Source organism: Eurosta solidaginis, chromosome 4 (assembly GCF_040869045.1).
Source record: "Eurosta solidaginis isolate ZX-2024a chromosome 4, ASM4086904v1, whole genome shotgun sequence".
Taxonomy (NCBI): domain Eukaryota; kingdom Metazoa; phylum Arthropoda; class Insecta; order Diptera; family Tephritidae; genus Eurosta; species Eurosta solidaginis.
The window spans coordinates 217,590,560-217,607,512 of NC_090322.1; the positions used below are offsets into that span (position 1 = coordinate 217,590,560).

Genomic DNA, 16,953 nt, shown 5'->3' on the forward strand with positions numbered 1-16,953 from the left:
GACAAAATTTGAAGAAAACTAATTTATTTGAAGAAAAGGTAAAAGTAAGCAACCCAAATTTATTACTTTTGAAATACACGTAAATACTGGCATTTAGAGCTGCCGAAAAAGTGAGGTTATGTTGTTGACATCACCTTTATTATTCCATCATGGTCCACACAAATTTTTCTTCACTCATTTCATTGGAGCCCATAAAACTTCAAATCACTTTTTTTTAATTCATATTGAAAACAAAAAAAAAAAACAGTAGAAAAAAGAAACATTACATTTTTATCAAAAGAAATGATACATGGAAACTATTGCAAGGGAATATAATAAGTTTGACAATGGATATATTATATATATAGCTTATGAATGAAAAGATGTACGAAGTGCTCTAAAACCGCTGTCTTAGAAAGGTGATTCACACCTTACGACCATATTTTATACATGAATAAAATCTTGACAGGGCTTATTAAGGAATACAATAGCCACTTCTTGAGTGGTGTTGACAATTGAGAATATTGCGACGAGTATTGGCAGCACTAATTGATACTCACATCACTAAGGTTATTAAATAAAGGCACAACAACAAGAAAGCAAGCTGCCACTACTGTGTACGTAAAAAAATCAATAATCATTTACTCACATACATACATACCAGGCAACGGAGAGATACGCACAAACCCATGTAATCATCAGCCGAATTAGTACTCACATATATACGCGTATATGGTTACAAACTACAAGTATACCTGTATATGGCTGGTAACCAAGCATGCAGTTCGAGAAATTACTAGACCTTAGTAGAAATATGCGAATGAAGCAACGGAGAGTATTAAAGCAGCGCAAGCTGAGTAATCAGGAATCAGTTTCGATTTAAGCACGCTATTAGTTGCGAAGTGAATTTTAATTGTGAAGTACTCTCAAAGCAGAGCTGTAAAAATATTAAATCAATTTAGTGTGCATTCTCTCAGCATTCCTTTAAAAATTGTTATTTTTTGATTGCATATTATAAATCTCCATTCCTGAATGGCTCAAAATACTTTAACTCAAAGCTAAAGTGTGTGTGTTATTGAATGGTAAAATATAATTCAATATAGAGTGTGAATGTAGGAACGATTCCCAATCTTTAATCAATGTAAACTTGAAATGAATGCACACTTTTTTTCCCATTCAGTACTAAAGACTTTTTTCCCAAGGTTATTTTTTGTATAGTTTCATTGCCATCAGATATGTTAAATCAATTTCGGAGTTGGGTGCAAAAATTACGTAAAATTGGTCAATAGCAAAAATAGCCCCTTTTAATTATTCAAGTAGTTTAATATTTAAGAATTCATGAGCTTTACACCGGCTTATAATTACTGAATATGAATTATTATGTTTGTTTAAGAGCAACTGAAAAGAAAGAACCATTTACAGGTATATTGCGACGGTACCATTTCGAAAACAAACAAAAAAGTAGTTAATTATAAACCATGAAAGTCTTAAATCATCTTCATGGTGTCCGAACATAAGACGTACAAGAAATAGTACTTCATAGCAGAATTTGTATACTTCGTAACTGGGTTGATTTTTTTTAATTAATCGTGTGAGATCAAAAAATGTTAGACTCTAGTGAGTTGATTGGTTACCTTTTTAGGTAAATCTCGCGAATAACTCGCTTACATAAAACCATATGGCTCTTGATTATATAAAGTATTCAAAAGACATGAAGATATACTCGAATTTGGCTGAAACTTCGCAAAAGCAATCTATTGCTTTCTTGCTATATATCAAAATGTTACTACTAATTTGCTATTGTTGTAAAATGGATTTTGTAAATGAACACATTGTGCATTGACCAAATAGAGTAAATTGTGAATATTTTTTAGTAGTATGTAAATACCGGTTCTAGCTCAAATGGTGAAAGGAAAAGTATATACACACCGACACACCGACACACATATATATATATACAGCAAAACAATTTCGTTGCCTACTTTTAGGCGCATACGTATGAAACCGCAAAACAGCAAAACAATTTCGTTGCCTACATTTAGGCTCATCCATGTGTACGTGTGTGTGTGTGTGTGTGAACTTTGTGAACCCAGCAAAAAACGAGCGACTGATCCGTATCTGATCAGACTGAACAGATACTGGTGTTATACTGATCAGATCAGCACCAGTTCAGTACCTGATCAGGTCCAGTCGCTCGTTTTTTTGCTGGGTTCACAAAGTTCATACACACACACACATAGACGCGCCTAAATGTAGGCAACGAAATTGTTTTGCTGTTTTGCGGTTTCATACGTATGCCCCTAAAAGTAGGCAACGAAATTTTTTTGCTGTATATATATGTGTGTCGGTGTGTATATACTTTTCTTTTCACCATTTGAGCTAGAACCGGTATTTACATACTACTTTTTTTGTCGATAATATAACAAAAACAGATACTTGAGTTTAAGTCATTTAAATACATCAAAGTGCATAGGTCCATCGGCGATTTCGTTGGAGCTTCCTAATTTCGAGATTTCGATAAACATATGTCTATTTCCATGGCATCGTCCTACGGTGATTCAGGCTTTTTCTATTCACCTGATTCACCTTCCCCGTTTTCCTTCATCTGTGCCACAAAAAAAAAAATGTTCCATTGGAAGAAACTCTTCAGAGGTTATTGACTGGCTTCATCGGACTACAGTTTTCTTACAGCTTATATTTTAACAGTGTTTGACGGAATATAAATATAGGACCCGAGTGGTTGAGAAGAGACTATTTTGCACGGCTTTGGTAAAAGATTGAAATTGTTTTGGTTGAATTCTATCTTACTTGAGCAGATTTGTATTAAAAGTTAATTCTTTGCTATCAAAAAAGCTACAACTACCCACAGAGCCTACTTTAAATGGCTGTAATTACAAACTATTGTGTTTAGGAGAATATTTTTCTTAGAAAATAGGATATTGCTTTGCAATTTGCAAACTCACAAACCAGAATAGATACAGTATTTGACCATATACCGCTAAGAAGAATATATGGAGGAACTTAAGAGCTTTTATAATGTATTGCCTTTTCTTCAATTGTTTAATCACCAATTGAGGACGTTCAAATGTAGGCTAGTACTTTGTAATGCAAGCATATAAAAGGCTCATTGGCAACACTCATTTAGAACGATGCCAATTTTCGGAACAGAGATGTTGAAATATTTGTAATTTGCTTTTTTTATTAATAAATTTTTAGGAAAATTTCAATATGAATACTTTTCCAATTAACTTCTTCGTACTTTATTGTCATAAATATGGAAAAAACTAGTAATCACGGACAACAATTAAATTTTTGTGTTTTTTGTGATATTTTGAAGTGGCTTTAATTAAATGCAACCATGTGATATTTTAGCGGGTTTTGTGCATGTACGACATTTTTCATAATTGATTGGTACTAGAAAAGTGTGAGCACACTCAGCAAAGACTGCATTCATTTGAATGCTTATTCTGTGTTGAAAAATGTTTGTGTTTCATTCAATTACTTCATTCTTTCTTCGAATGAGTTGAGGAGTGCATTCTTTTTTTTCCACTAGTGAATGAAGAATGGGTTGACTTTTAATGATTGCACAGTTTTACAGCTCTGTCTCGAAGTAGTCTAATAAAGACCATTTTATAATACAGAATACTGGAGTGTTTTATTCAACAGTTTAGCGATACGAACGTTAGCAGAAGGTTGCAAATAAGCAATGTTTATCATTGTTGACCTTGTAGAGAACTATGATATTTATTTGAACTGATGATAAAATATATAATTAGGCAATTCACAAGGTCTCCTGTTCACCTCGTCTTAATCGGTTAAAAAATAAAAAAAAATAATCGGTTAGTCGAAGTTTAAATCGCATTCCATGAAATCGCATGGTAGCCAGTCCCATGTTGAAAACATCGGCTAATTGATTTTTGGTAAATTACGTACGATATCATCTTTAATGGAATGGCGTTTAATATCAATATCTTTAGATATTTTCTGTCCTGTCGTAAGAGGCGACTACAATACCAAATTGATTCAAGGCGTTGTGTAGCGCAACCCTTTTAAGGGGCTGCCAGCGCAATATATAGCCTCTCCAACCCAATTGTCTATGTTGTTGTTGTTGTTGTAGCGATTAGGTTACTCCCCGAAGGCTTTGGGGAGTGTTATCGATGTGATGGTCCTTTGTCGGATACAGATCCGATACGCTCCGGTAACACAGCACCATTAAGGTGCTAGCCCGACCATCTCGGGAACGATTTATATGGCCACATTGAACCTTCAGGCCATCCCTCCCTCCCCACCCCAAGTTCCATGAGGAGCTTGGGGTCGCCAGAGCCTCGTCTGTTAGTGAAACGGGATTCGCCGCTCGCAGGTGAGGTTGACAATTGGGTTGGAGAAGCTATATATTGCGCTACACAACCCCTTGAATCCCCCCCCCATTGTCTCTCTCACCTACCCGTAGCGAATACTGTTTACGAGGCTCTGGTGACCCCAAGTTTCTGATGGATCTAGGGGATGTGAGGACGGGATGGTCTTGAAGGTTTCATGTGGTCATACTAAATCGTTCCCGAGATGGTCGGACTAGTTCCTTGATGGTGCTTATTACCGGAACGTACCGGATCTGTAACCGCTACAATAACAACAACATGAACTACGTCAACAGAAATCAGCGTTGTTGTTGCGCTTATTTACTTACTTACTTGGCTCTAAACGGTTATGGCCGTCCAAAAGGGCACGCCAGTCACTTCTTCGTTGGGTTAACTGGCGCCAATTGATCACAACAAGGGAGTTTAAAACGTGCTGACTCTTTGCTCGATGACAACGGGTACTTCGTTTTGTCCACATTCATCGTTGTTGTTGTTGTAGCGATAAGGTTGCTCCCCGAAGGCTTTGGGGAGTGATATCGATGCGATGGTCCTTTGCCGGATACAGATCCGGTACGCTTCGGTACCATAGCACCATTAAGGTGCTAGCCCGACTATCTCGGGAACGATTTATGTGGCCACATTAAACCTTCATGCCATTCCCTCCCTCCCCACCCCCAAGTTCCATGAGGAGCTTGGGGTCGCCAGAGCCTCGTCTGTTAGTGAAACATGATTCGCCGCGGATAGGTGAGGTTGACAATTGGGTTTGGAGAAGCTATGTATATATTGCGCTGGCAACCTGAAGGGTTGCGCTACACAACCCCTTCAATCTGGTATTTTAGTCGCCTCTTACGACAGGCATACCTACCGCGGGTATATTCTGATCCCCTAACCCGCTGGGGGGCCACATTCATCGTCAAACTCATCTTTACCACTTCTTTTTCCAGTTTAGAGTAAGCAGAACTAACGGCGCGGGTGCTTAGGCCGATGATACAAATGTCTACTGATTACCAGTAATTGCACGCTATTATAGAATATTGTTAGGAGACTTTTATATTGGTTGCGCAAGATGCGCACGGGTCCAGCTCGTAATTATATATTATTATAATAAGTATAATTTTCTCCAGCATCAAATTAAAGAAATCGCACGATGGAGGGTAACCTTGTCTGAAACATCGTTTAGCTTCGAACGGGTCGGAGAGGTCCTTCGCAATTCTGACTGAGCTGATGGTGTTGCCCGACGTAATTTTGCAGTCGTATAAATTTTGCGGGGAAACCAAATTCAGAGATAGCGGCATACAGGCTGCTCGTTTTCGTGCTGCCGAAGGCTTTAAATCGACAAAGAGGTGATGTGTGTCGATTCTTTTTTCGCGGGTTTTTTCCTAGATTTGGCGCATTGTGAAAATCTGGTCGATGGTAGATTTACCAGGTCTGAAACCGCAAGGTCCAATCTCAGCCGATTGACAGAACCTTATATGCGATAATAAGGCTGATTCCGCGATAGTTGTCGCAGTTTGTAGCATCGCCTTTCTTGTGGACTGGTCAAAGAACAATTAGATTCCAATCGTCGGGCATGCACTCGTCCGACACTATTTTGCGAAGAAGCCGATACATGCGCCTTACCAACACCTCGCCGCCGTATTTTAATAGCTCCACAGGCACTCCATCAACGCTCGCGGCCATGTTGTTTTTCAGTCTGGTTATTGCTATTCTGACTTCGTCATAATCGAGTGGGGGAACATTTACTCCATCATCATATTGCGGGATCGGGTTCGTCATCCCTGTGCGGTAAACCGCTGTTTCCATTTAGGAGAGCAGAGGAGTGTTCCCTCCATAATCTAAGTACTCGCTGGACGTCAGTTACAAGGTCACCGTTTTCGTTCTTACAAGAGTTTGCACCGGTCTTAAAACCTTCTGTCTATCGCCGAATTTTTTGTTAATATTTTCGGGCGTTATTCATGGTGGCTAGAGCTCAAGCTCCTCGCACTCACGCCTTTTGGCCTCTGCTTTTTGCTTCCTGCAAAGGTGTCCTTTTTCAATTAGCGTTCACACACTCCTCCACACACCCGAGTCCTGAAAATGGTTTTGCTGCACTGCTACAACAACAACAACACTCCTCTCTTTCGGCCCGCTTTTAACGTTGGCGCAACCATCCCTTACACGTGACACACTGACAAGAGTGTGACCGTCCTAAAGATTATTTTCTGTCAAACGCAGAAACTTTTCGTATTTTCCCTTTTCGAACATTGCGGGTTGGGGGGTTAGAATATACCCGCGGTAGGTATGCCTGTCGTAAGAGGTGACTAAAACACCAGATTCAGGTTGCCAGCGCAATATATAGCTTTTCCAAACCCAATTCTCAACCTCACCTCCTCCTGGAACTTGGGGGTGGGGAGGGCGGGATGGCCTGAAGGTTTAATGTTGCCATATAAATCGTTCCCGAGATGGTCGGGCTAGCACCTTAATGGAGCTGTTACCGGAGCGTACCGGATCTGTATCCGCAAAGGACCATCACATCGATAACACTCTATAAAGCCTTCGGGGAGCAACCTTATCGCTACAACAACAGAGGAAACGGAGAAGTGCAAAAAACCACCAAAGACTTTTATTTAGAATACGAGGAATGAAAAAAGGGAAAACTCGCAGCGTAAAATTTTAAGTTTATACACTACTAACTTACATTTGTGTTTGTGAAAGATGTGTTCCTTTACCAGCTTTCGTGAAAAAAATTTTAAATTACATACTCCACAAGTAAATTTATTCTTTTCATCTTCCCCATTATTCTTTATATGTTCTTCGTCATCACTCACATCAATCTGTGTTTCATATGGTGCTTCATCAATATTTGTTTTATAAGGCTCACTTTTTATTCGCACATCAAGAAACTCTTCTTTTATGTCTGGTAAAGGTATAAGGAGTTCTGTTTCATTTATAGCCTTTCCAGCAGCTTCCGCGAAAGGATCATACAAACATTCCGTAACATGCTAAAAAGCATTAAAAAATTTAGGAATAAAATCAAAATAACAGCGAGAGTACCAAAAATTTCGGGATTAGTGTTAAAAGGCGTAAAACAACTTTCTTGACAGTTTTAGAGGCGTCGAGCGCTGCTCTAGCTTTTAACCAAAAAATAACTGCTACATATGTACATACCCCGGATTCGTCGGTTTGTTCAGTAGCATTATTAACCACATCCGCGTCAACCTTTTGTTCGTCCAACATCTTTTTGAATTTTTTATCCGACTTAACAGCTTTTTGTCTAAAATGAAATGCCACTTGCAGATTTCGTGTGCAAGTTGTACATAACATTTTTGGAAGTTTGTCCATTGAGTTTGCTTGCAATTGCGTACAATCATTGAAGAGAGTGTACAATGTTTTTCCGTCATCTGACGTGGTGGTGGCCATATGTACAACTTCCGCACAGTCCTCTTGCATACATGACCGGCATTGCATTGTAGTGTGGTATATTTGCTTTTGACCATCAATAATTTCCACAAGTCTTCAGAATTTTGTAAACATTTCACATACATATGTATGTTGAAATGAAATTATAGGGCTGAATTTCGATTCGATATTTAATCTTTCCTTTTTCGTGAAACGAAGAATCGACTTTTTCTAGAATCTTTCGATCTTTTTTAACATTTGTACTCACAAATCTAGATTGCGCATTCACGAGTTCAAAATTGCTTCGTTCTGCGTAACTACGTCACAGTTTACTTGAGCGCACAGCAGATATGCTGCTTTCATTACAAAATACAAGGGCAAGTTTTTGTGTAAATTTCTTTTATTTTGTTAACTAAAATGTTTTTAACCGTAAATGTATCGTTCTTTTCGGTCAACTATAATTTTAACATATCTAAACACTATTTGCCGAGAAAGAGGGAACCCGAAAGGCAGTCGCTATAAATTGCGAAAAACATGAAAAATAGGCGAATGGAATGGAGAGTAAACAATTCTTGTTATGGGAAAATAATGCGATAAATTAGATCAATTTACTAAAAACATAATAACTTAAAAGTGATGTGAAATTATTTTTTATTAAAAAATATACCACTATGTCAGTAAATATTTTTCAATGTGTTGGTTAAATTTTGCGTCTGCCGTCTCCTTTTGACAATTCCTACGCCAGTCCAATGCACAAATCACCTTACCTACCTACCATAGCGGAATGATACAAGGTGGCAGCATGGTGAAATACCTACAAACATAAATAAAAATTGCATGTACTTTGTTTTTGTTAATTCGATGGACAAATGTCAAAATCGTACTGCGCTGGAAGTTGATGTATCAAATCCAATAAAAAAAGTGTATAATCAGCTGTCCCATGCTGCCACCTTGTATCATTGCGCCATGCCTACCTACACATTTTTTGTGATGGCAATGGAAATACTCATAATTTTCTCATACGATAGTTTATAGTTATCGACTCTTCTACCGAATAGTAGTAATGTGTTGTCCACAGGGCACTTAATTTGATGAGAAGTAATGGCACTGCGTTACTCGCGAAGAGTTTTGTTCAAATGTCGCTTTTTTTTATTTTTAGTGTGATGGAATTCAAAGATGCGAATTCGAGCCGTTTAATTGTGTTAGAACATAACAAAAATACAATTTTCTAAAAAAATAAATTATTGTAAGTCGCAAACTCATTGGCGCACAGTCATAGTCAAAAAAATAGGCTTAAATTTAGTTGCAGCTTTTTCGACAGGTAGCTCATAGAAATGATACCAAAAAGCTGAAACTAAATTAAAAACCTATTTCATTTTGACTATGACTATGCGCCATTAAATTTACGAGTGTAGAAAATTTAAGTTGCAACGCCTTTTTAGTCATTAAAATCGTAGTAGTGTGTGAAAAACGTGTACATAAAACTAATATTATCGCACTATTTTTGTTAAAAGTTTAAAAGGCACGGTGAGGTTAGTTTATTTAATTGATATTCTATAACTCGTGGGCAAATTTTTATTACTCCTTATTCAGTAGTGCCGAGAATTGCACACCTGAGTGGCGCGCCCTTATAAAAAATTGATTGCTGATGGCAAAACTCATGTGAAAGTATAAAATATCATTGGTTGCTCACCCAATAATGGCACGCAATGCCATCAAGTACATACATACCAACTAAGCGGCAAAAAAACGTGGAAGAAAGCCAGGTCGCTAAAAGAAGTTAAGTCCGTCAGCAGATACTCAAAGCAGTTGCCATTACCGTCCGCTACTGAGATCAAAGATCCCTTAAATGCATTAAAACATTGAGACTGTTTGTCGGCGTTTGCGTGAGCACGACCTGGGTGACCACAGTCCAAGAAACATTTGAATTGGCCTTCGACCAAATGGTACAACTTTTTATGGTCGGACGAGTCAAAGAATTCAAACATAATATAAAAACCCAAAACTTTTCAGAAAAATATGAGGTCTTATTGTTAAAAACGCGCAGTAAGCGTTTGCGATCTACGCATGTCCTTAGCCCACTTGGGCTGTTATCGCTCGTGGTCACAAATTTTTAAAAAATAAAAAAATACAAAATTTTTACTAGAAGCTTAAGGGCCCATTACTGATACTTAGCATAGACTTGACTTGACTTGAGAACTGTCACTTACAGTTCTGTTAAATGAACATTGCATGTTACTGATTACTCAAAACTTAGCAACACTTAACTTGACTTACAAGTCTGTTGAATTTTGATTTTCTATGTAAGTTCTAAGTGACGTTTACATTTTGAGATGCCATTTGTTTGTTTCCATTTCATTTTGACATTTTGTCATACAAATTGACATTTATTGATTATGATGCCAGATTGTATGCGCTAAGTGGAGTATAATCGTGGCTAAGTTGCCAAGTTTACGCCAAGTCAAGTCAAGTTTATACTAAGTATCAGTAATGGGCCCTTTAATGAAAAACCGTCATTGTCACATAAGGGCACAGGAAGTAAAAAACGAGGAGGGTCCAAGTAACCTCTGACACTTTATTGTTGCAGCACATTATGTCAGCTTTATTTTGACTGAGTTAAATAAAAAAAAAACGTTTGAAAAGTTAATTAAAAACTAAAGTTACCAGAATTGCGCCCAATTGAATGGTTATGGGTCCATGCACAACATGCCCAAGTAAACTTAAAAAAATTTAAGAACAAATAAAGGTGTCTAAGTTCGGGTGTAACCGAACATTATATACTCAACGTGAGCTTCAATTGTTCATTTCATTTCAGATAAATAAATTTTCTACATAAAATGTGGCACCGCCCGTTTAAGAAAAAATGTTTCCACATTTCCTCTTACAATAAAACTTGATAAGTGAAATATCATGGATTCAAAACTATTTTTTGCTAAGTTAAAGCTTATTATTCTGTTCTCCAACCTTTTTAAACTTGTTTTATATTAAGCGATGCCGTCCATTTTTACTAGAAATATTTTCTGCTATAAGGAAATTATGTGTACACAATTTCATTACGATACTCTTCGAGTTATGGCTCCCGAAACACTGAAAATTGCTTAGTCATAAAAGGGCGATGCCACTCCCATTTTCAAAAATTTTAGTGTTTTCCAATTTAATGTTATAATTCAATTTATAAAGTAAAATTCTATTGATACAAAGCTCTTTTTCGCTAAGATATAGCTTATTATTTTCGTCCACGACCCTTTTAAAAATATTTTGTATTTAAGTGGGCGTGGTCCCGTACCGATTTCGTTAATTTTTCTTCAAAGCATTCCTTATGGTAAAGGCAACCCCTCTGCCGAATTTTGTTACGATAGGTCTAACAATTTTTGATTTATGATTAATATTTGTAAAATTTATTTTATCACAAGTGGACGATGCCACGCCCATTTTAAATTTTTTTTCTAAATTTTTATCAAGAGTCAATATCAGTCCACAAGTCAAATTTCAACATTCTAGGTGTATTATTTACTAAATAATCAGGTTTTTTGTGTTATATATACAAAAAGTGGGCGTGTTTATCATCCGAGTTAACTCATTTTCAATACCACTCTATTCTGGGTCCAAATAAGCTCGTTTACCAAATTTGGTGAAGATATCTCAATATGTACTCAAGTTATCGTGTTAACGGACACAATCAAATTTTTTTCCGATACTGATGATTTTGATATATGGAAGTCTATATCTATCTCGATTGCTTTATACCGGTACAACCAACCGTTATCCAATCAAAGTTAATATACTCTGTGTGCAAAGCACACTGAGTATAAAAACAAGGATACTTATATCGAAAAACGTCCACAAAAGTTTATTAAAGCTGGTAAAAATAAACGATGCTGCCGGCGCCTTTCTCGGATACAATTTTCTGATTTTCTCGGTAATTTTACATAGTTTAACCACTATTTCTGGAGAAACCAACACGACCGATCACCTTAGGTTCGAATATAGCTTAACTTAAGATGTTATTAGTAATCAGTTGATCTATTCATTCGGCACAAAAACGTTTGGTTATATCATAGTTTATTAGTCCAGAATACTATTAGAAACTATTCACCATGATGAAATGAATATTCCCGATGACGTTTTTCCTTATTCTGACAAGTTCGGCATGCATAATTAGAGTGTTGTCTATCATACTGTCACGGATATTAACATCACTAAGTTATACCATCACTAAGGCGATGCCAAGGCCACGATAAGCAGTATTTACGTCAATAATCAAATCATGTATACACATATATAAGGCAGCCGAAAGATGTCACACACAGATGCATTTACTTATACGCCTATGTATGCGCGAGAGACTGTAAACTTCAAACATTCACATCAATAATTCAATAATTATGTAGCTACATAAACGAATAAATAATTGCGTCTACACATATGTACGTATACGAGCAGCGGAGCGGCAATGCACAAACACATGCATATATCTTATCTGAGTTGTCACAAGAGAGAGCAATAATTTGTGCACGTAGTTGTGGCTGGCGATTTTGTAGCCGAAACTAACTAGTAACTTCTGGAAATCGAGAGCCTAGAAGTATGCATCGTAAACTATAAAAGCGGGGCAGGCGAGTAAGAAGTAATTCAGTTTGATTTGAGTTGTCAAGCAGTTACGACTAAGACGATATCTAGCGAGCAATAGCAGTATTATTTTGAAAGTCAGTTTCATTTAAGCTATCAGTTTGGTTATTAAGCTATTCGTTGCACAGTTTGAGTGTTATTGTGAAGTATTTTAATTAAAGGCCATTTTTTCCATTATTCAATATTGGAGTTATTTATTCAACAGTTTAGCGATACGAACCTAGCAAAAGGGCAAATAAGGAGATTTGCAGCAAATTCGTTACAATTGGTGTCAGAAGAGGAATTGTTGAATAAATTCTAAAGGACAACAAGGACATGGCAAAGTTAAGTGAATTGAAGATGCCGCAACTGAAGAAGGAGTTGGAGAACCGTGGATTGAATACAACCGGCATTAAACTCGAACTTCAGGCACGACTACGAGAGGCAATGGAATTAGAAGGAATTGACGTGGAAGAGTATGTCTTTCATCTTGATGGCGATGAGACAACAAAATTGGAGGAGAAAAATGAAACACCGCAGACAATGGCGAACACAGACTTGAACATGATATTGGCTGCAATAGCGGCACAAATGTCCGAAATGTCATCACAAATATCCACCAACATGTCATCTCAACTGGAATCGCAAAAGACAGATATAACATCTAAGATGGAAACACAACTAGAAGAACAGAAAACGTATATGTCATCACAGATGGAATCCCAAGAGACACGTATAACATCAAAGATTGAAGCACAAGAAACGCGTATTTCGGAAATGTCAGCACAAATTTCAGCACAGATATCATCTCAGATCTCCACACAACTAGAAGAGCAGGAAGCCCGTATATCATCTAAACTGGAAGCGCATATGGAAGAAAAACTAACCCAGTTTCATGAAGGCTTCAGTGGTCGACAGGATAAAATCGAGGCCGAGGTGGATGCTTTGAGAGGACGTATCGAGCAGTTACAACTAAATCGTCCAGCAGTTTCAGCGAGTAATCCAAAGGTAAAAACACCATCCTTTGACGGTTTTGTTCCTTTCCAGGTCTTTAAGCTACAGTTTGAGAAGACCGCAGCGGTGAACAACTGGAATGTGGAAGATAAAGTTGCCGCACTCTTCGTGGCATTGAAGGGGCCAGCAGCGGAAATCCTACAGACGATTCCCGAAGGAGAGCGGAACAATTATGAAGCATTGATGGCTGCTGTAGAACGACGTTATGGAAGCCAGCATAGAAAACAGATATTCCAAATTGAGTTGCAAAACCGCTACCAAAAAGCAAATGAGACATTGCAGGAGTTTGCTTCAGATGTTGAAAGGTTGGCTCATCTCGCAAATGCGGACGCACCCGTGGAATACATCGAGAGGGTAAAAATCCAGAGTTTTATAAATGGCATACGAGACGTGGAAACGAAGCGAGCTACATACGCAAACCCAAAACTGACATTTGCTGAAACGGTATCACATACATTGACTCAGGAAACGGCCTCACTATTGAGTAAACCAGCATACAAAGCTCATCGTGTGGAAGTGGAAAGACCAGATTGGGTAGACACAATTTTGGAAGCACTGAAGGGATCGCAACAGAAAAATGCCGGAGTGATTAAATGTTTCAAGTGCGGCAACCCAGGTCATATTGCACGACATTGCAGCACCGGTTCCAATAGCTCCAACAATGTGGGTAGCCGTAAACGCAGAGCTTAAGGAGATGAGCAAATCTCCAAGTCCACTCAATCGTTAAACTAAAGCGAGTCAGCCGCAAGGGGCGATAGCTGGCTCCCTCAATTGAATGCCCCATAATCTCTATCTCACAAATTGGAAAAAGGTCAAACAATCTTACTGTCGGAGGACATGTGGATGGAAAGGAACGTTTACTGACTGTAGATACGGGTGCATCTCATTCCATCATTCGAGCGGATTTAGTCAACAAAAAGATAACATCATTGCATGGAGCAAGATTGCGTACAGCCACTGGAGAAAACAGCACGGTTCTAGGAGAAGTATCATGTGAAGTCGCAATTGGGAACGTCACGGTAGTACACAATTTTATAGTGGCAGAGATTGTTGATGAAATCATAATTAGAGTGGACTTCTTAATCGACCAGGGCATCAAGATCGACATGCAAAGCAAGACGATGCGATATAAGAACATGGATGTACCACTTAATTTCGGCTACGAGAGAGGCTACAGCAGTAAACTAGTGCTGGTGGAAGAGAGTCAGCGAATACCACCAAAATCCGAAGCAGTCATCTGGGCAAAGGTTGATGGAGATTGTGGGACAAACAAATTGTGGGTTGTCGAAGCAGCAAACAAATCAGCACTGAACATACTTGTAGGAAAAACCCTGGCTATGACAAAACAAGAAGGACGTATTCCGGTAAGAGTACTCAATGAGTTCAATTCACCACTCAAACTGACTAAAGGAGCTATTTTGGGAAGATGCCAAGAGGCTGAAGTAGTTATTAACTGTGAACAGCTCCAGGAACACGTTTCAGCTAGTAATACTAATCTTTCAAATGACATCCCGGCATGGACGCAGGGGCTAGAGGAAGCATATCAGAGTAAGGCAAAACAACTGCTCCTAAAGTACGCGAACATATTTGACCAGAATGGTTCTAAACCAGGCCGAACCAACGTTGTGAAACATCAAATTGACACTGGAGATGCGAGGCCGATCCGTCAAGCTCCACGTAGTGTTCCACTGGCGAAGCGGGAAGTTGTGAGTCAAATTATACAAGAAATGAGCGACAGTGGCGTCATCGAACCATCAGCTAGTCCCTGGAGCTCACCGGTAGTACTTGTAAAGAAGAAGGATGGAAAAATGAGGTTTTGCGTGGACTACCGGAAGTTGAATGACGTTACGAAAAAGGATAGCTACCCATTGCCAAGAATTGACGACACTCTGGACTCGCTCTCTGGTACGAAATGGTTTTCCACACTGGACTTGAAAAGCGGCTACTGGCAAGTGGAGGTAAAGAAGGAAGACAAAGAGAAAACAGCCTCCAGCGTCGGAGATGGTCTTTGGCAATTTACAGTAATGCCCTTTGGACTATGTAATGCACCAGTTACTTTCGAGAGACTCATGGATCAGGTATTGAAAGGACTACATTGGAAAACATGCTTGGTGTACCTGGACGACATCATCGTATTGGGCAAGAATTTCGATAAACATCTTAAGAACTTGGAGGAAGTTTTCCAAAGAATAGCTGGCGATGGTCTGAAGTTAAGTCCCAAAAAGTGTGCGCTGTTTAAAAAGGAAGTAAATTATTTGGGTCACAAGGTAACGACAGAGGGCATCTGCACTGCGAACGAAAAGATAGAGGCTGTAAAGGATTGGCCAAGACCACAGGACCTACATGAATTAAGAAGTTTCCTTGGGCTGTGCACATATTACCGCCGATTTGTACAAAATTTTTCCAGCGTAGCCCATAGCCTCCATGAGCTTACAAGAAAAAATAAAGCTTTTGAATGGAAGAAGGAGCAAGAAGTGGCTTTCTAAACATTGAAGGAGCGTTTGTGCACTGCCCCAATGTTAGCATATCCGATTCCAGGAGCAACATTTATTCTAGATACAGATGCGAGTGGATATGCTATAGGAGGCGTTTTATCACAACTGGTCGATGAACAGGAGAAGGTAGTTGCATATTACAGCCGTTCGATTGGAAAACCAGAGAGGAACTACTGCGTTACGCGGAGAGAGCTGTTGGCATTGGTAGAGTGCGTTAAACATTTTCACAAATACCTCTACGGCCAGCGATTCCGTGTCAGGACAGATCACGCAGCTTTAAAATGGCTACTGCAGTTCCGCAATCCGGAAGGACAATTGGCACGGTGGATCGAGCGACTACAAAGCTATGACTTTTCCATTGAGCATCGAAAAGGTAGTACCCATGGAAATGCCGATGCAATGTCACGAAGACCATGTAGTTTGGAATGCAAGCACTGTTCAAAAGCCGAGGCTAAAGAAGACATTATAGATGTCCGGCTAATGACTATAACATGTACAGATGAATGGGACAAGGAACAGCTAAGAAAGTGCCAGCTAGAAGATGCAGATCTGTCACGTGTTATGCAAGGGCTCGAACGAAATGAAAGACCAAACAGAGAAGAGATGTCAGCAGAGAGTCCCATTGCGAAGTCATATTGGGCACAGTGGAACAGTTTAGAATTGATATCCGGTTGCCTTCATCGAGTATGGGAGAGTGAGGATGGTAAATACAAGAATAAACTGATAGTTGTTCCCAGAAAGAGGATTCCTGATGTGCTCAGCGAGCTGCATAATGGTCCAAGCGGAGGTCATCTTGGAATCACGAAGACGCTCGAGAAGATTAAACAGAGATTCTATTGGGTTGGTTGCCGTCAGTCGGTCACTGAGTGGATTGCGAACTGCGAGGTTTGCAGCAGAGCGAAAGGGCCCAGAACACGAAGTCATGGCCAGATGAAGCAATATAACTCAGGTGCGCCATTTGACAGTATCGCTATGGATGTCGCCGGTCCATTTCCTACTAGCAACGGCGGAAACAAATATGTACTGGTAGTTATGGATTATTTCAGCAAATGGCCAGAGGTATACCCAATCCCAAATCAAGAAGCGGAAACGGTAGCAGAAGTGTTTATAAACAATTGGGTTGCAAG

The 16,953-nt window shown here is 39.0% G+C and overlaps 2 protein-coding genes across 8 annotated transcripts in view; one reads left to right on the forward strand and one right to left on the reverse strand.

Annotated features, from left to right (window-relative positions):
- The window catches only part of LOC137250971 (zinc finger protein 709-like), a 96,659-nt gene extending 88,696 nt beyond the window's left edge, over positions 1 to 7,963 (reverse strand). For all 4 annotated transcript variants that reach the window (XR_010953130.1, XR_010953131.1, XR_010953132.1 and 1 more), the window contains exons 1-2: positions 7,482 to 7,963; positions 7,012 to 7,315 (exon numbers count right to left, since the gene is read on the reverse strand). Coding sequence is in view for 1 of the 4 variants with exons in the window: in XM_067784766.1 (XP_067640867.1) it covers positions 7,012 to 7,315; positions 7,482 to 7,781 (604 nt within the window). In the remaining 3 variants the exon portion in view is untranslated. The remainder of the gene's footprint in view (positions 1 to 7,011; positions 7,316 to 7,481) is intronic.
- The window catches only part of LOC137250972 (oocyte zinc finger protein XlCOF6-like), a 156,189-nt gene that overhangs the window by 68,705 nt on the left and 70,531 nt on the right, over positions 1 to 16,953 (forward strand). The gene's annotated exons all lie outside the window — the stretch shown is intronic.